The 20,349-nt window shown below is 44.9% G+C and overlaps 1 protein-coding gene across 1 annotated transcript; it reads left to right on the top strand.

Moving 5' to 3' along the window:
- The first annotated feature begins 4,622 nt into the window (after positions 1 to 4,622).
- zic5 (zic family member 5 (odd-paired homolog, Drosophila)) lies at positions 4,623 to 7,125 on the top strand. The gene is made up of 2 exons (XM_068746178.1): positions 4,623 to 5,628; positions 6,683 to 7,125. Exons 1-2 carry the CDS (start codon positions 4,623 to 4,625, stop codon positions 7,123 to 7,125), a joined length of 1,449 nt encoding a protein of 482 aa, XP_068602279.1.
- The last annotated feature ends 13,224 nt before the right edge of the window (positions 7,126 to 20,349 follow it).

Genomic DNA, 20,349 nt, shown 5'->3' with positions numbered 1-20,349 from the left:
TATTTCACTTTATAAAAAAACAACAACAACAAATCAACAAAGGGCTAGAGCGAATAAAATCAAATGATGCTGACGAGCACAGATTGAATGTCCAACCTTGGAAACAGCATATCAGAATTCAGAACGCCGCTGCGCTCATGAGGAAAAAAAAAAAAACAAAGCAGAAACGAATCGAATCGAACACTGGATTCACTTCGAGCAAACTTGTGCCTCGAAATCCAAACGTAAGTAAGCGAAGAGTTTCCTTCTTCTCTCTTCTTCTGACTAATAGATGGTGGGAATGAAGTCCAATAATTAAATAACTATCTGGCTGCGTGTCCTCGGCGCGCACGGGGGAGAGACTGGCAGGCGCATCTCAAAACGCGTCGCTCCGAGCGGGCTTGGGTGGATTTCTCTCCTTGCCCGGTTTATCGCGGAGGGTCCCTGTTTCTCCGTGGACTGGCTCTACCTCTTCTTCCGCCCCCTTTAACTGGACCCCGTTCATTCATTCCTCGCCGCCTCATTGGCCACTGCGTCTCATCAATCCCAGGTGCCCCTCCAATAGAAGGTAGCGCTTTGGCGACTTAATAGTACAACGCCATTTTTTTCCCCCCACTAATAATTACCGCCTACTTTGAGGGGACGATTTTGGAGGGTATATGCGCAATCGGCAGGATCGTGACAAGAGACAGGAGAGAGAGCGTGATTTTGTTGTTTATATTCCGTGGGTGCCGAATTGTAGAATGTTAGAAGTAAATAATTGATAAATACAAATGTTGGATACAAATAAAATAATTGAAATGAGGTGGAAAAAGGTGATAATTATGGCATTTATTATTTAATGATTTATATGTAACGTAACAACTGTGGATATTTTACTTTTTGGAAAATTAGAATTGATCACCCGGTTAGCTCATATAGTGCTATTAGGATTTTATTACAAACATTATGACACCGAAATGATCAAACGCTCAGCAGACTATCCACGCGTTGCCGGAAACACGCCGCAGACACATTATTTCCACGCAGTTCTTGTTCCTCAGACATCAAACGTTACTGAGTAATTAAACTGTTTTATTTACTTCTGATATACCAAAAACTATAGCCCGAGTCCCTTCGGGAAAAGGCTGCTCGCATACTTTTGCAAAACATATTTATAATTAATTATTCCAAACGCATCAAATAAATAACTCCACTTGTTATTCATGGTAATAACGTAATATTAACTTCTGGTGTGGGTATTATAACGACCTGATGTAACACTCAGTGCAGCTGAAAAGGCATTTGTGGTGTAACACGAAGTCCAGTGGTTTTTCACTGGTGGCAGAACCACAACTGGGCCTTTACTGGCGCTCCAGATGTCACACTGGCAGCATGTTTATTTTTCATGTTTTATTTTACTGGTGCCATATGTCGTTGGTTCTGCCTTCTCGGTGGTTCTCACATTCACCACAGTAATTAAATGGCATGTTGCGGCGGTGAGGGGCGCGGAACCAAGTAAACCATTACTGCCCTATAATGTCAATATCAACATGTTGAGGTTTGTATTTGAACGCGGACGTTTTTCAGTTGCTGCCGGGTTCAGATATGACACGTTTTGTGCGCGTGGTTCATGCGTAAAGCGTAAAAGATGCCCACGAGAACATAATGGACTGAGACCACTGTTAACTCGAACAGCTCCTTCTGTAGATTTATGCTTCCCATACAGACACAAACACGCATCTGGCAGATGGAAGTCATTATTAAACAAAGCTTTTGCGTCATTTACTGGCAACTTTCCATTACAAGCATGTACTAAATCTGCGTACAAATAGGGATATGGATGCCTTAAGGCGAATGAAGTTTTACTTACATGCATGTCAAAAATCCCACAGATAAGTCGCTCCATTCCCAAACACCTCACCCTGTCTGCCTCAGCTCAGCTCTGGGATACATAATAGTGAAGGCGAGGGGAACGTTTAAAAACTTGGGTGTGTTTTTTTTTTTTTTTTTAATAGTGTGGAGCTCAGAGCGGGACAGACTGAGCGTTGTGTCTGCCATTCTTCCAAGTCGATTTCAATTCGCTCCGCAGGAAACACGGGAGCTGATCCAAGTTCAAAGTCACGTCTACCGACCCCTATAAGAAGTTCTTTATTTCTCTGGGAAAACCTCAAAACCTCACCCAGCTCGGATAAAAAGGAGAAAGAGAATGTACAAGAGAGAAAAAAAAAACATCTATCGGGGCTGCTGCAGGTTTTCCTTGCTGCTCGGAGAAGAAAGGGAGTGTAACTGAAAATACCCCCAAGACCAACAGGTTTTAGAAACCGTAGTGAGCAGGCAGTGAAACGTGCGTAAATTTTTAGAACATAAATGAAATACTATTCGAATATTTAATGGAATATTGGTCAGAATGACCTCTGAAGCCTGAGCTGCTCTTTCAATAATTATGATGCAAATCACATCCATAGATTCAGTGGCCTCTGTCACTTGGAGATTCTGCCTGTGTGTTATAAATGGGGACCAAACGCGTCTCTCTGTTATCTGACAATATCAATATGTTGACACGCTGGAAGGTTACTAGTGGCTTCCGTGAACTTGTGTTTCATGAATGTTTGACCTCCGACCCGTTAAGACCACATATGTTGGCCCCTTGGCTCCTTTCGGTAAAATAACCCTGTTTATGACAAAGCGTCTTTGTTTTAAAGAGAGAAGGGGAGAGGGAGGGAGGGAGGGAGAGAGAGAGAGAGAGGGAGAGAAAGAGAGAGAGAGAGAGATTTAGGATGTTCTAATTTTCAAGCTACAAGCAAATAACAATTATTTCAATACAGTTCAAAATCGCAATTAGATCATTGAAAAAGGGTCAGTTGTAAAAATGTATTTTCTTTCACGTGAAATGTTAGAATGTGATGAATGTTTATTGCTCCGTAGCAAAGTGGAATTGATAAAAAATATATATATGTATTTTAAAAAATAATAATAATTGGCGCATGACATTTTGAATTATTTTGCCAAACGATGAAGGAAAGTTTTTATTATTTTATTATTACTCAGCAAAACCACCAGTATTGTTCATTTTGTATGGATTAGATCCCGTTCGGTGTGAGACGTGGTTTAATAGGGGACAGCATGCTGCGCGGAGTTTTATGGGCGTTTCAGAGGAACATATTTTATTTATAGAGATTTTAAAAATGTCCCCGAGAGACAAGCACACACACACACACACACACACATGCCATGGCTGAATTGCTTGAGGAACTTTTTTCATTCAGATAAACGTACAAATATGTATGTATGAGGGACATTGTGAATTAAATAATTAACAGACGGAAATCATGTCAAAAACAAAATAACACATAAATAAATAAAACCACCACGACTCAGTGGAATATAACTCCAACATATGTTTATTTTTTGTTCTTTATAATTTCTAAAAAAATAAAATAAGTTATACCCTTAACGTGTTTTTACACACACACACACACACACACAAAAACACACACATCTGTTCCGAGCTTGAGTCAAGTTCATAAATCAGTTTCAGTGCAGCAACACACAAATCACTTATAAAGCACGTTCACGTTGGGATCGAGAACGTGGCGTCGATTTGATGTTTTTACAGTTTGAAAGCACGCAGGTCAAGTTTCAAGACAAGCACCAAAAGGGGCACGGCGATCTGTAGTTTAAGACCAGCTATCACTAATCGATTGGAAAGGTGTGTGTGAATTAAGACGTATCAATGCCACACGTCCTGCTGTCAACGGGGGCTGCTCAATCCGTCATAGTGAACTTGAATACAGTTTAAACTGAGCCTGACAGGCCCCATTATGATGGGAATTACAGCGTGATGGTTGTAGTGGAGGGCGGAGGGACAATGCGGCTTCGAGAGAAGAGACACTGAAATAATTCACATTGATTTAATGGGAATTATTACTCAGGGATTAAAGAACAAATAATGCATTATTGGTGTTCTGGTTTTAGGTTTAGGCTTTCATTTGATTTGGTTTTTCAGTGAAATACTTTTAGTTTGGTAATGTAAGAAATTTGCACAAGTGCATTCCACTCGTGCGTGTTTTCTAAATCCATCCTGAATAATAAAAACATTATCATCTCTGTTCTCTATTAAACTAGAACTCATCAACCTGCAGCATGTGTTCGTGCACGCATCATCTCTCCTATCAGAATAGAAAGACACTCGCACGAACCAGAGTTAAAACGCGCCTGCGTCGATCACAAAAAAAAAACGTGCATGTCGGTCAGCGGCGTGCGCGCCACCGTCAGTCCGCAGAAAGCCACGCAAACAGATCCGCCGGTAACTTTGCGAGTTCAACTTTCTGGAGTCAACAGCGATGAAGAGAGTGAGGGGGCGGAACCCTGCTGCGCCCCTGCGCTGAACGGCAGCCAATCGCGTCGTTCTCCGAACTGCCAGTCACCGAAATCCGTCCAATCCCCGCGGCGCCATTTCTAAACTCTATTCCCCACTGCGTCCTCCAACTGTTGTGTGTTCTGCCAATCGCTTGAGGACAGAGTGGGGGAAAGGAGCAAGCAGAGTTAGAAGCCGGACAAAAGAACTTATAGACCCCTTATATACACATATGATGTTTTAGCGCGCGTGGTGAGGAGAGAACGCGAGCGCGGTGCGCGCGGATGGACGTGTCCGCGTAGTTATGGAGCCCCCTTTAAGCAAGAGGAATCCGGCGATGAGGTTGGCGGATTTGGCAGCTCATCAGAATATGACAGGCTTCCCGGGGCTGGGGGGGCATCACCCTCTCTCCCACCATGCCCACCTCCACCCCGGGGAGATGGGCAGCGACCCCGGAGTGGCACTCACCCCATTTGGACCAGAGCACATCATGGCACAGGCGAATGCGCTCAAACTCAGCCCATCGCATCACACCCAGAGCCACGGGGAAGCCCACTGCGCCGTGGCCCACCCCGTGGCCCACCCCCACTCGGGCTACTCGAGCAGCAGGGACTTCATCCTCAGGAGAGAGCTCTCAGCCTCCGCCATGCACGCGCTTGGCGACCAGCACAGTTCCGCCTCCTCCCCTCATCACCATGGCATGTTCATCTCCCCAACAGGTGCTTACGGGCACACGGAAAGCGCGGCCCATTCACTGTTCACTGGACTCCACGACCAGGCGCCCCCGGGGGCCCACCACCATGGCCTCAACGCGCAGGTGCGCCTGGGTCTACCGGGGGACGTGTACGCCAGGCCGGAGCACTTCGGGCACAGGCCGGATCACTACGGAGCCTCTTCTATCCACTGCAGCTACAACTCAATGAACCTCAACGTGAACGTCGCTTCCGCTCCTCACGGAGCCGCGGGGGCGTTTTTAAGATACATGAGGCAGCCCATAAAGCAGGAGCTCATCTGCAAGTGGGTCGAGCAGGAGCAGAGTCAGAAGAAGCCCTGCTCCAGAACGTACAGCACCATGCACGAGCTGGTCAGCCACGTCACGGTGGAGCACGTCGGCGGCCCGGAGCAGAGCAGCCACGTCTGCTTTTGGGAGGAATGTCCGCGGGAGGGAAAGGCGTTCAAAGCGAAGTATAAACTGATCAACCACATCCGAGTTCACACGGGAGAGAAGCCCTTCCCGTGCCCGTTCCCGGGCTGCGGGAAGGTGTTCGCCCGGTCGGAGAATTTAAAGATTCACAAGAGGACCCACACAGGTCAGTGGATGTCTCATTGTGCACAGCTTACACGTGGAAATGTGATGTGAAAAGTATCGAGCTCGTCTTTCTGAAGTGCGCCCGCGCGTAAAGTAACACCGGTGCAGTTTTCATTCGGTGACGCGTTCGCACGGCGCGCAGACGTGTTTCATTTCCTCTCTAAAATAGAAACGCTTTTTCTTTTTTTTTTTTACTCTCCTCCATTCCTGCAGCAGTGAAATGATTAGAGCATATCATTTGTAAAATGTGCGTGTACGTGCATTCAGTGCGTAACGCGTAAAAGTAATTATCCTAAGCGGGAGGACGCTTACGCAAAAAAAGAATAATAATATATATATATATTTAATATATTTTTTCTGGCTTGTGATATTATTTTCAGTTTTAACCGGTTAAATATGCGGAGTGTGACGTCAGAGCTATGACAGTAAAATGGAAAAATCTATTTCCCAAACAACGCAACTTTCGTGTTTTATGAGGCTTAGGGGGTTTAGGCCTCTGCGTCTTACCCAAATATGTTGATCCTCCAGAGGAACAAATACACAACAAGCCGGAGATACAAACAATCAAAACAAACCAGAGACTCATCTCGTTATTTCAGCTTGAAAAGCTCGCTCTGGTCCGAATCTAGAAATGTTCTAACAAGTTTTCTATTTAACTCAGTGTGTGTGCGTGAGAGAGAGAGAGAGAGAGAGAGAGAGAGAGAGAGAGAGAGAGAGAGAGAGAGAGGGAGAGAGAGAGCGAGAGAGAGAGAGAGAGCGTTACAACCAGTGTCCTCCACGGCACATACACGACTCCTGGTGGTCTCTGGAGTACCACGTCTCCCCTGCGCACGCACGCACACACACACACACACACACACATGTAACCAGAGGGCTCTCACGGCATGCTACACGTGTTCACGCAGGAAAATGCTTTCGCCATGTGGGTGGATGTTCAGTGGGGAGATGAATGAATAAAGTGACGCCCCAGTGGAGCGGCCGCGTGCTCGTCACTGCCGCGCACGGGACACGCTATTCTTCCACTCTTAATTCCATCTGTCTCTCTTTTATCCAAGGAGAGAAGCCTTTCAAGTGTGAGTTTGACGGCTGTGACAGAAAGTTCGCCAACAGCAGCGACAGGAAGAAGCACTCCCACGTCCACACCAGCGACAAGCCTTACTACTGCAAAGTGCGCGGCTGCGACAAATCCTACACGCACCCGAGCTCCCTGAGGAAGCACATGAAGGTCCACTGCAAGTCCCCGCCGCCCCCCTCCACGGGCGTCACGTACATCTCCTCCACGAACCCCCTCGGAGAGCCACTTTCACCCAACCCGGACCCGCACAGGAACCGCTCCACGAACCTCTCCCCCCCCCAGGTCACCAACCTCAACGAGTGGTACGTGTGCCAGGGGAGCGGGGGCCCCAACCACCTCCACACCCCCTCCAGCGACGTGCCGACGTCGGATTCAGACGAGGAGGACTCGTTCAGACATTCAGACCCCAGGACGATGCTCTGATGCCGCCCTGTTTACAACCACGTGACTGGCATTGATCTGTCATCAGATATCTGGGATATCGATCGCTTATTTTCACTGTAGCATTGTGCAAACGTCAGGTCATTTACTGTCATATCGGTGCCATGATAACAGGGGGGGGGGGGGCGCTCTCTGAGATGACCCCTGACCTTTCTTCAAGTATAGAAAAAAACAAAAAAGCCTACTGACATTAGAGCTGAAATTAAAAATAGATTAAAACAAGCATTCCTTCTTCTTTAAAAGGACCAAACATTTTTAAAGTGAAGCAGTGCGACCAATATGCAAGTTATAATGTCAGAAGAATCAAGTGCTTTAATCAAACGACGTCTGTCACGTGGCCTCCCATCTGCCCTTCCAGTATAATAACATCCACCATAGTCCAGACATTTAAGGAAAACAAAACGGTACTGCCTTTAACTTCAAGAATGTTAATACACGTTAAGGACATGGTTCTCTTGAATATTCCGTTTCATTTCTTTAAAATGTGGTACAAACTTTGATTTGAAAAATAATAATAATAATAACATGAAGGCAAACATCTAAGTGTCTTAAAGGTATTTACCCTTTGAGATTTATACAATAAATGTGTTTGGATTGACTTTTTTTATATTTAAGAACTATTTAAGACTATATTTTATGCAAAACAGAGCAGTGTTGTGGAGTTCAAGTCCCTCGAGACCCTAAATGTCTACACTAACAGGCGTTTGATCCTGTAGGAGTTGTACATATGTAATTGTATACCGATGCTTTGTGAATGTTGTGTAGTTTAATTACAAAAAACATGTTGTTTTGTACATTGTAATTTATTTGCTGGTATCAATGTCGTACTGGAATTACAAGAACACCAAAGAATAATAATCTCAGTTTTGGTGATGCATAGTACCCTGCTGATGGTTTTTATTTGATTTTATTTTTTTATAATATTATTTTTAACCGTGGTCTGTAAAAGAAGAACACATTTACTTGAATAAGCTGCATGTGTAATGTGAAACGTCCCTTTCTTGCATGCCTTTTTTTATTGTAGTGATCTGTCCTTCTCTTTGAGGTGGACATGATGGATTAAAAAAAGAGATTAATCAGTGATTGTGCAAAGCCTCCATGTTCAAAACAATTAATTTACACTATACATTTAAATTAATTTAAAAAAATAGGACGAATACAGCAAATACTGAACATGTGCCAAATATGTCTTTGGAAGGATTTTTATTTATTTGAGTAAAATAATCCCAAATGGACCGACAAGACATTAATTCAGTTGGACCCTGCATGGTCCAACTGAATTAATGGTTTGTTTTACATATTTATTTACTTCACACTTACCTCTATGTGAAATGAAAACATTTATTACCTCGAAGAGAGAGAAGGATCTGTTCTCTTCCTGTCCTGACGTTTTACACATATTACATATCTCAAAAATATAGACCCAACGGCCAAAGCACCAGAGGCACCAGAGGCATTCATGGGGAAAAATAAAAGATAAAACGATTTCTAACAATATATGAAGTGTATAAAACAAGTCCCGCGTAAGCGCACAATACTGCTGTCAAAGAACTGGCTGCCCAGAAAACTGACCAACGCGAATCCCGCATCACTTCAAAGGACGGACGGCCGCTTTGACGCTCTTCATGGTGCGTTGGGACTTCTGCGACAATTGGGAAGTGACACGCGCACGTTCTCAACATGCACGAACTAAATACATCCAGAACCCGCTTGACGCACCCTCTCCAGGGACGCGCTGTCATAAACACACCGCCGACAGGTAGACGACGCACAGGCTGCAGACACCTGATAACGAGGCCACATATTCATGGCCTAAAGAACAAATTGAAACGTCGTTAAATCACGCGCACGCGCGCACATGCACGCATCTTGAAAATTATTCTGACTTTTTATACTGAAGCAATTAAGACACTTGACTCAACTCGGCCTGGAGCATGCACAAATATTAACCACATAATACAGCCAGAAATAGAGTGTCATGCATGGAGGGAGGCGTGCATGTGTGGAATGGCTGTATTGATTTGAATTGATTGTATTCATCTATTTTATAGCTGCCTTCTGAGCAGCCATGGCAGCATTTGATGTACTTAATTCAAAGAAACGAGCACACGCGGACCTCCTCCCGTTGTGCGCGCGGACGTTTACAAGGAAAAGGGGCCCAAAGAGTGTCCGTCTCCTCTTGAAGGTCTCGTTTGGTAAAGCGAGCGCTCCAAAATAAACACGATGAGAAATAACCAGAGACAGTTCCTTCGGCATTAAAAGGAGGGAGACTTCATAAAAAAAAAGAAAAGAGAGAGAGAGAGAGAAGCAGTCACCCTTCAGTGAGAAACGCTTTGAAGTAGAACTTATTATCTGAGAAATACTTTTTGGTTGTCCTAACGACGCTGCTGAATGGGAAAGGCACTCCTTTGTCAGCGATTTGTTCTCCTTTAGTGTGATGCCCGTGGAAATCACTTACATGGGCCACCTTTACATACTGCCTGCAAATCAGTAACCGGCGGAGTCAGACATGCAGACGCCACTTTAGCGAGGACAAAGCAAAAAAAAAAAAAGTCGCAGTGAAAACGCCGCTGCTTCTCAATTGCGCCCTTTTAAAGGGTTGAATGATAATTTCTCAGACGAGCGTATAGAAGCAAAACAAACGCCACCTTGTCGTTATCCATCTCCTGAATGCTGCTGGCACAATGCGCACGAAAATGGCTCGTGAGGTGATCATTTTGGTCACGAAAGTCAAGAGGCTCAGTTTAAAAACGCTGGTCATTTGATCCGAGCACCTGCGCCATGGAACGGCAGCGCGCTCAGCGCGCTCTGCGGCGCACCATGCATGCAGCAAGACAGAAAGGTGCTCGTTTGTATCTTTTTTTTTTTTGAGGGGGGGTTGGGTGGCAGAAAGGCTTTGCTATTTAACATTGGTTTTAATGTTCGTGGCAAAGAAAGGTGTGGAGAAATAACCAGGACCCCCCCCCCCCCCCCGACCGCCCACAGCAGCGACAGACAGAAAGATCTCCTTCGGCTGGAAAAATAAACTACATCTCCCTTCAGACGAAGCGTGCGTTAATGTATTTGACACATGCACATTTATTTAGTCAGCTAACAATATGACGAGTGCTGTTCTCAAATAAAAGGTCCGGAGGAAAAGCATGTTCCTGCTTTTTTTAATGTGCTCTGTGAGTAATTAAGAACTCCCGCACAGATTTTATTGTCTCCCATAAATATAAGTATAGGCTAGTTGAAGTTTCCAAATTCCTCGCGGACTACAAATGCATGTAATGTGCGATTGTTTTACTTCTGACGCGCACACCTGTTTACGCGCTCAGGTCGGAGCTGTCTTGTCTTGCAGTGTGAAGTCTCTCTTTTGGCCAGACGCTCCCCTTTCTACTAAAGCGCACGGTTTATCGGCCACATGATTTGATCCCTGGGCATTTTGCCAAACCTTCTCCAAGCTCCCTCTACCCTGGTACCAAATGAGAAGATAACGCATTCTCTTGTCTGCTCATATAAAACAAGCGCACATGTTCAGCTTTGATTCGGCTCTGCGTCATTCAGGTTTACGGTAAAGCGCTGCAGCCAGTCTGGCTTCAGATTAGAGCAGCGAAGCCAAACTTTTTGTTGTTGTTGCAGAAATCCTTTTTTTTTTCTGAATCACGGATGAACCGGTAGGCGTAAAGGCTCTTAATCCTTCGCCCGGCTTTACGCCCGGACTGTCGGACATCTGCAGGGGGAACGTCCCCTCATGCGCCCCGACGTCCTCCTCTGACCGCTCATCTATGAGCCCCGATGTCTTTCCCACAGGACAGCGAGAGTTTAACGTCAGACAATGGGCACGCAGGGGTTTAACCAAATGACCTGTGATTGGTTTTAGTTTCTGGAACGTCATTAAATCAGATGCCCATGTGCGTACAACACGGTTTTTATGTTTATAATGGAATCGGACAATTCATGAATTCTGCTGTTTTAAGCGCAATTACAATTAAACATAATCATAATTTACATGGAAGGAAATGGGTTTATTCTTGCGCTGACATTTAGAAAGTGTTGTTTCTTAGTGTGCGTCTCAGGTGGAGGTGCATTAACACTGAATGTCACCAATCACACGCACTTATTCCAGTTCTTTTTGTGGGACCTCATTTCAAACACTTTCTTCTTCTTCTTCTTCTCTTTATGGGCTTCATCCAGATTATTTCATGAGCTGCTAAAGCTGGAACATGTTTTCTTCATGATTGCACATTATGTAATATACATGCACACATTTAAGATTATAAATTGTATTTGTTTTGAGTTTGATAAAATAACTTATTTGAAATATATCAAAGATGATTTTTATGTGGAATACTGTGGCTGCTGCAAAATCTGATCAGACCTTTTTGTTTAAATTCGAGTGCTTATAAAGACAAATTAAAACCGTATTAAATCCTGACTGATTTCTGGAAGTCATTATTTAACTGTGGTCAATAGTTAAAGTCGACTGCATTGCTCTGGTAAACTCGGACAGGATGGATCAGACCAGCAGGAGAGCCATGTGCCTCCAACTTGCTGATACGCTGTCGAGTGAACTGTGGCTCCTTTACAGTCACGCGCTGCTATTCAGAAAAGCATGATGCATCACTCAGAACCTGACATACCTGGTGGCCCAGTAACATCTGTGGGGGTAGGGACTTGGTGCCGGTCCAAAGCACCATCCCAGGACTGGGAGCCACTCCAAGGCAGTAGGTGAGGAGAGCAAGGTCGTCCACGGACAACCGCATGAGCCGGGTCCTGCTACCTGGCCCTTCCAAAGCCCACCAGAAACTAGTAAGCGTGAGCATGTCTCTTACTGAATGACAGGGCTTTCCTAAAAGCCTCTAAATGCAGGATGTCGGCTTCAGTGTACTTGGAAACTCAGGCTGATGAGGGTGGAGGGAAGTGATGGACTATAGAAAAGAAAAACAGATGGAATTTTTCATGTCGATTTGGAATCAGGGATGGCCTTGCTGCAGGCACTTTAGACCGAATAAAGCAACATGCTTCATCTCAGGTGTGTCCATGTGTGTTTCACCCATTTTACAACAGACAGTTGTTTGTAGTTAGGGATTTATATGATGTTTTAGCATATCTGTGATTGATCAATAAAGGCGTAGTGCCATTCTGCTATTTTAATCCACATCCTGTGCCTTTCCTTGCTCACCATCACTTTCTCCATTGTGGGGCAAAGATTGCTATCAGTCCCAGATTTGTGCAGAACTGTCATGCCTGCAACATCAGAGGGTTGGCCCTGAATGCATCTGGTTTTATTGTTGAAAAGGTCAGTATTTAGAGCGGGGGGGAATCATTCTATCGCAGCTGGGGAGAGGAGAGGGGGGGCATCTCAGGGAAATGAGAGGCAAGAGAAAGGAAAAAAGAGGAGGGAATGTGAGTATGCAGAAGTTAAAAACCATCTTGGTAATATAAAAAAAGTGCATGATAGCAACAGATGCGCTTTGGACTCCTGCTCATAGCAACATCTGAGTGTCTTGGAACCACTAGAGCTTCATCGTGGGTAAACCGGTGAAGATGGTTACTCTTCATCCTCAGCTTCCAGTCTCCCTGTAGGAGCTCAAATGGGATAAGCCAGCGCACTAGCAGCAAAGTATCTGGTGTGGAGCCACCACTGCTTCCTCATCCATGCAGAGATGAGACCTATCCCTCTGACTTCATGGATCCCAAACATCACAAGCCCCACACCCATTCTCTTTAACAGACTTGGGCTTGGAAATGACAGATATGGCTCAAGGATGGGCAGAAGAAGGTGCGATGTTTTGATGTTTCCAACTGAACGGATATCTGGCTGGATAGGCAATGAGATTGAGATATGGGGTCTCCATGCCTGACCAGTAGCTTCAAAAGAAATGGTGCTGGTTTGCCAAAGCCCCGGTAGAGGCTTAAGACATGAATGATGGAATACAAAGATGACCTTTGGTGTTAATGGTGTCCACTTTCCCCTTCTCTATATCGTCCTTTGTACAAAGGTAGGGATGCCCCAACTGTCATTGAAGATATTCCCATTTCGGGAAGAGTAATGTGAAACATGCTGAATCAAAGAAATCTTGGCTCACCCATGAGGGCTATAAGCGGTATATGACTTAATAACCTGAGCTCTTTGAAGACATTGATGACAGCTATAATGTGTTTGATCGTCCCACAGGACACTGAGCTCTGGACAGTCCCAATCACAAGACTAATTGTATAATTAGACCAGCTCCATTGGGGACGGGCACCTTTTGGCCCCTCTCAGACACTTGCCATGACAGTATCTCACTTACTATCAACGCTTATCCATTTGAGTGACGCTGAACCTTGAGTGATGGAAATATTATATTCGTATAAGAGTGTATGAAGAATATTAAAAAAACAAAGGATGTGATTCTGGAGAGGGCTGCAGAGGTCATAATGTATGTGAACAACACTTTATGCATATTCCCGCTGAAAGGTTTAATCTACACTGCTTGTGCAGAAGATCAGTCAGGATTTGTGCATTCAGTGGGAGGCTGCCTTTCTATCAGAAGTGAGCTGGTCCTGAGGAGAACTGCAAGACCCCTCCCCTGCACAGACACCCGTAGACCTTATTTCCCTAGCTCTGCCCCACACGTTGGATTTTCAGCATCACCACGCACATCATTATCGCTGTCAAAAGTTGCGTGCGGAGTATGAACTCTCGGTAATAAGGGGGACTGTGGCAGGCTCCGCCGGGGTCGGTAGGAGGGGGAGGGGTGATGCGCAGGTGTCGGCGCCTCAATTCTGACCGGCCAAAAGCGAGGTTAGGACACCTCTCAATCCAGGAGGGCCCGGTGGGTGCCCTCATTACGCAGGCCCCTGTAGCATGAAGAGGCGTGCGCACGGAGAGTCGAGGCGCAACTCCTTACGCTCAAAGACTACCTCTTCCACCTGGCCCCTGTCTGTCTGTCTGTCTGTCACAGCTCCTATAGGGAGGACTCCCAACATGAATTTTAATAAGCATAATAATAATAATAATAATAATGCGGCTGCAGGAAAAACGGACGGCGATTGGCCCAAATGATAAGAGCCATGAAACGTCAATTCCACACGCACCCCTGAGAGGTCGCGTCATTTGCGAGCATAAAGCTGAATCATCACTTTAAAAGTTAAGACACTCGCGCGCTAAAATCTCCTACGAGTTGGTTTCTGACTCCAACAGGAGTCCAGCACGATCCTTCCCTCGTCATCTGCAGCTCGGAGGAGTCATCGTCGCTGCAGTTCCGTATCCTGGCGCACGCGCGTGCACGGGAAGAACACTAAACGAACGAAGTTTCTCCAAACCTTCCGCTGCGCACTGTGACCGAGATTCAAAGGGCAAGTGGTGCTTCATTAACCGCCTCCCCCATTTACTTCAGATCCCTCCCGAGGCCCAGAGAGAGCGGATTAATGTCAATGACCTGTCATTTCGCAACATTATGTTTGCTGTAAATAAAGTTAATCATGACGATTTCAAATTTAGAGTTTGAAAGATCATAAATATTTCATGCATTTGGATTGTTCTGTGCTTTGAGCTACTGTCCAAATTTCGCCCGAAATGCCATTGATGATGATAAATATATTTATTAGATAGAATGTTAGGGTACAAGTACAGTCACACAGTATAATGTATTACAGTACAAATACATCCTGTTTAAGAGGAGCATTTCAAAAATGCCCTTGCGGTCTTGTTTCCGTTGAAAGTCCTTTTAAACAACAACAACAACAACAACAACAACATTTATGAGTATGCCAGGCCTGTTATTTATTTTAAATATGAGGCACAGGCCCAATCTTCCTAAACCGTTTAGAACAACGACTAATTAAGTCATTTAAGCGATTACAATTGTGTAATTGTTTCCTAAATCCCAATTAACAGACTGTTTGGATTACAAGTTTCACCCAGAGTATTTAAGAGGTAATTAAAGCAGATTACTTGCAATTATTTATATGTTTCAACAAAGTAGGTTCTTCCATGATACAATCACGATTCCCCAGTTAAGACCTAAAACAATGGGCGGCTGCGCGCGAGGAGCGCACAAAACAAGAAGACAGTGCACTGCGCAAAGACGATTTATTTCACTTTTCACTCACTCCTCGTCGTCCCTGGGATTAAGAGAGGGCTCTTGACTCTCTCTTTCACACAAAAACACGAGTGCTTGTCAGCAACTTTATGTAGAAAAGAATAGAACAATAGGTGAGACCAGGGTTCTTGTGTTTAATTGGATTAGACGGTGTCATGTTGAAGTTCGGAGCATGACGCACCAGAAACAGAGAAAATCAGATGTCGAGTATAAATCCTCCTAAAATATCCAAATGAATAAACAACCAAATGTGGCAATAAAAACATTTTATTTGCTGTTTTATGGTATAAAAGGACATATAAATGCCCACAGCTATACAAACGACGTGAGCATGAGAACGGCGGCAACGGAGACGCGTTTATAATGTCGGGGTTGTGTGGCTGGCTGCGTTCATCCGAGCGTCAAGCACGCGCACCTGCAGCTGCGCGTGCAGGTGCGCGGCCTCCACCTGCTCCGCTGCACAGACACAGAATGGAGGCGTCACATGCTTGGATTTCCAGTGGACATTTTCGCCGGATTCACGTCATCGCGTGGTTCAGAGGGAGCGGATCGCGCTTTTTAACGAGACAAATTCTAAACCAGAATTTTAAATGTTAACCTCGCAGGAAGCGACTTTGGTCTCTCACACCAGAAACTGTCGCAGCATTTGAATCATAAGTAATTCATCTAAAGTTCTGGGTGTGCCAACAAGGTCCGCTGGTGTTCCGCTCCATTAGCCAAGATAAATCTTTGAAAAAGGAAAGAGAAAAAAATGCGTCATCAAATCATCGTAAAAGATTTGAATCAGCGTCCAGGTAAACAAAGACGCAACTCGGAGCAGGATCGCAGGGGCCGTCGCGCGTCAGAGCCGGACAAGTTGGAGGGATGAGAGCAGAGGATTAGACGAAGTAGATCTTTAATCTCATTCTAAATAATAAAAATTTGCCTGGGCTATATGCGTTTAACATTTTCCTGCCTAACAGCGCTTCAGAGGAAGGCGCTCTGCGGACCTGGTCATTTTATAAGGTGCTGCGCTTTGCTCCATCCTTAAACTGTCTGCTGCATTCAGAGGAAACAATGAACAACAATTAAGCCCCTCTGGCTCATCCGGACAGGCTCGCTTCCTCGGTTAAAACGTGGAGCGGGGACGTTAAAGTCGAAAGCGTGCATGTGTGTGTGTGACATTTTCATCCACCCCATTTGAGCTGCAGGGACACACGTGGCAGGATATTGTTTGTAGCCTAACCTCAACATGCAAATATGATGCTGTAATCCACAGGGAACAAAGAAAGTCGGACATCAAACAGCTGCAAATAAAAGAAAACATCTAGATGAAATTTAAAAGAGTCACATCTGAAGAACAAGAAAAAAAAAAGTTTGGGTATGAGACTCGTTTCACAGCGACTTTTTGCCGTTTTGTACCGCGTCTCATTACCATGCCCCCCCCCCCCCCCCTCCTCCGCCGCCACCACCACCCCGTCACCCTTCCTCACTCCTGGCAACAGCAGACAAAGGTGGCGGATTTTAGTGGTCTCCGCCGGGGCCGGTCATCCTTTGATCTGAGCCCGTTAAAAATAAGGGAGTGAGGGGGGGGGGGGGGTCAGGCCAAGACGAAGGCAGTGGGAGAAGGTAAAGTCACCTAAGGTAATAATATGTGTTTACACCTTCCTGAAACATCGGACCAGAATTCAACAACATTTCGTGCCGGATGGTAAAAGGTCCGAGACAGAACCCCGAGCCTGGAATCTCATGAGTTTATGGACTAAATTCACACTGAATTTATTTGAAGTGAATTGCAGGCCTGCGGATGAAGGGAGACGGACGCCTCCCTGTCCATCACTGCAATATCTACACCTGCACGATTACAATGAATGCAATACTGCCCACATTTATCCTGCAGCGGAAACCAAATCTATCACAGAAACGATCATTTAAAACCACAATCCATGGATTAGGATGGTCAAGAGAACCAGTGGCGTCAAAAGTTTGGATGTCACATTTCCGACATCCAGGGCTGCCCCGCATGCAGCTCCGTCTCCTCGGACAGCCTGACATCCAGACAAAGAGTCTTCCCAAATGAAGCTAGTGATGGGCCACATGTGCCAGATCACTCGGGCAATGCGTGCAGGCAGGCTGCGGTGAATTTCAGATCACGCACAGACAGAGACTGCTTTTTGTGTTTAACGGGGAAGATACCACACAAATATTCATCTAACATTCAGAGCAAAGCAGCAAATAAAGAGGATTGTATTTGTAAAAAATACATACTGTATATATTTTTATAGATAATTTACTCATTTAAATAATAAAAATATTCTTAATTCTCAGACCTGAATTATGTCTAAATTTTACAATTTAAGAACGATTATTTAATAATAAAAAATAAAGAATTAATGTATTTTAAATCTTAAATTCATCCTATTATTTTAGAAAGGGCTCGTTTATAATATATATATATATAGTTGTCTGTCTTGGGGCTATGGCACCCTGAAAATTAACACGCGCCTGTGATAGTCCTGCAGCAGAGAATGTCTCCCAGAATGGCCCATTATAGAGACGTGGAAAATGTTCTAATTTATTTAAACAATATTCCTAAATATTGAAACAGAGTTAATTAGCTTAAACTAAATGTTTCATGTTGATCGACTCCACACACGTTACATTTTAAGCCATTTTAGCTAATAGCTTTACACTTCTCAAACTGTGCTCCAGCGACAATAATGAGCTATTTTATCGCTTTAGAATAATCTTATGCTACAATTACTTTGTCATCTATTGTCATTAGAAGTCTATTAAAACATCAAGTCATTATTTGGGCTTCCCCTGGCGGGGAATTAGAATAAAACCATCTTTGCCACGCGGGTCCCATTAAGATTAATGGAAAAATATGTAAAACATTTCGTTTTAATTTTCCTCTGACAGTGTTTCTGCATACATGCATTTTCTCTGCCTGCGTTGTCTCTCATAATTTATGAAAGCAATCTCGGCCCGAAACATTACCAGGATACGAAATACTGCTCGCAGCCTAATTGATTCACGTCACAATTTTGTGAGCTTCTAATCGTGTTAATTGTAATTTACTCTCTCAGGGAATACCGGAGTGATGTATTTAAATAAAACCGCCGAGCGGATTGCATCAGTTCCACTCATAATAGAAATGTCATGTAGAATTACGCAGCGGAGGCAGACAGGGATACATTCCTCCAATCAACAGAGACGTCGCTGACGTCATTTGCTTTTTCAATCCCAAATTATTGGATCGTCAAATCGTCAAGGTGCAAAGACATCCGAGCAGAAGGAGCTCCATAAAGACAGGACATAGTTTGTCTCACATTTATTGAGGGAGCAGGAGGGTGGGCAGTGGACACTGTGAATTACTGGATGGGGACAATAATAAATGTGACACACAAGGAAGTTGTGTTTTGTAAAATATGGCCTGTTGGTGCAGGGCAGATTGCTAAAGCTATACTGGTCCCATCACAAGATGAGTCACCATGGAGAGCCTCTGTCCAGGTGGATCTGTGCAGCCATCATGTGTCAAAACCAGCATTTCTCATAATCTTGCATTTCATTGTTTTAATAATTAAAAGAGAGCTTTGTCGATATTTTAACAGTAATAAAAAAAAAAATACATCAATGCGGGACCTACAACCCACAAACCTTTAATCAGCATTTTAAAAGGCACAGGTGAGATTTAAAGTTTGACTTCAATGGTAACAGCGTGTTTGAATGATGGAACACAAAAGCAGGACACGTGATGCTCGGTGCATTGTCACTGGAGCAATAACGAGCCGACTGAGCTGAAGGTGCGAGTTCAGCGTCTCCTCCAGGCAGCAGCGGCTCACGACGAGGCTTCAGAGCCGCTTTGTTCACCAATCGCAGAGTACAATAGGAGAGCGGGTGAAAACAAATAAACATGCTGAATGTGAATTCCCAATAGAAACAGAGAACGAGAGGGGGGGGGGGTATGTGGCGGCACGCCAGACATCTTACTGTTGTTCGTTTGAGTGGATTCGATCTTTTATTGTACGGCCTGGCCCGGTCCACCGTCCTGCCCCAGACACAGTACAGTACCAGCGAGAGAGAGAGAGAGAGAGAGAGGGTGAGGTGGAGCAGGGGAGGTATGGTGCCTTTCATTACCATGGTCACCAATGGCACTATTAACCATTCAACACCCCCCCAATTATCCTCCCATCCACAGTCAGAGAGACAAAGCCTCAGTCCTGGTCTGCTGGAGCAACATGGCCACTAATCTGTCTCCCTCTAACATCACACCCACTTGACTGTCTCTGGAAGTCAGAGGAGCACCAGCGCTCCACAGCGACACATTGCGTATGTATATGCGACAGAGCAATGAATGGCTGCGGATGTGGGGAAATCGTGTTCGATGAGCGACCAGTGTGGAGCCCGCTGAAGAAGCACACGGAGGCAGAGCTTCATTCTTCGGGGGGGGGGGGGGGCTGATGCCACAGACTATCCATCCAGAGCAGACCCACAGCTGCCAGAGAGCAAGCGCCCGCATGCCTCTGCCAGGGCAAACGGCACTAAATCCTAAACCGTGAGTTTACGCACTTCCTTTTTTTATGCAAGGACGACTTTGATGTTTGTGAGTCGAGCCCTGTGCGGGGCGGGGGGGGGGGAGTGGAAGACTGGGGCCTAATGAAAAGAACCACAACAGTGGGTTGTTGTGTTTGTTTACCCTTTAGCCCAGCTGCCTAGACCATAGATATGGGGGGGGGGGTCATTCGTCATGACCTAGAGAGATGGGGACATAGAGATTCACACGCAGGAGAGTGACATGATGGCTGCACAGTTTGTCAAGAAAGTGTCCATGACCTTTACAGACACCCTGCATGCAACTCGCTCGCTGCAGATTTTATATCGGTTAAAACACCCGAGGGCAGATTTCAGATGTAGAGTGGACCTCAAAAGTGCAACTCCCCTGCAAATACTACAACAAATTAATTTAAGATTTAAATTACAGACCTCGCTCAAAATAAAATCTACACCAACAGTTCCAGTTCAGGCAAAAAAAAAAAAAAAAAAAGTTTCCACAAGCAATATTTTTGTAATGAACTTTGCAGCATTTTCGATCTCTCTCCCCCCATCAGCTGTGAGATGAGCGGCCCCTCCATGTTTCTTCCCACCAGTTCTG

The sequence above is a fragment of the Brachionichthys hirsutus genome, chromosome 12 (assembly GCF_040956055.1).
Source record: "Brachionichthys hirsutus isolate HB-005 chromosome 12, CSIRO-AGI_Bhir_v1, whole genome shotgun sequence".
Lineage (NCBI taxonomy): Eukaryota > Metazoa > Chordata > Actinopteri > Lophiiformes > Brachionichthyidae > Brachionichthys > Brachionichthys hirsutus.
Note: the sequence above shows the minus strand (reverse complement) of the source record. Positions and strands in the feature narration are given on the sequence as shown.

Excerpts from the sequence above, each read along its gene's own strand:
- zic5 (XM_068746178.1), top strand. The coding sequence starts at position 4,623 with ATGGAGCCCCCTTTAAGCAAGAGGAATCCGGCGATGAGGTTGGCGGAT. Across the intron at positions 5,629-6,682 it reads TCACAAGAGGACCCACACAG|GAGAGAAGCCTTTCAAGTGT; the intron begins GTCAGTGGATGT and ends CTTTTATCCAAG.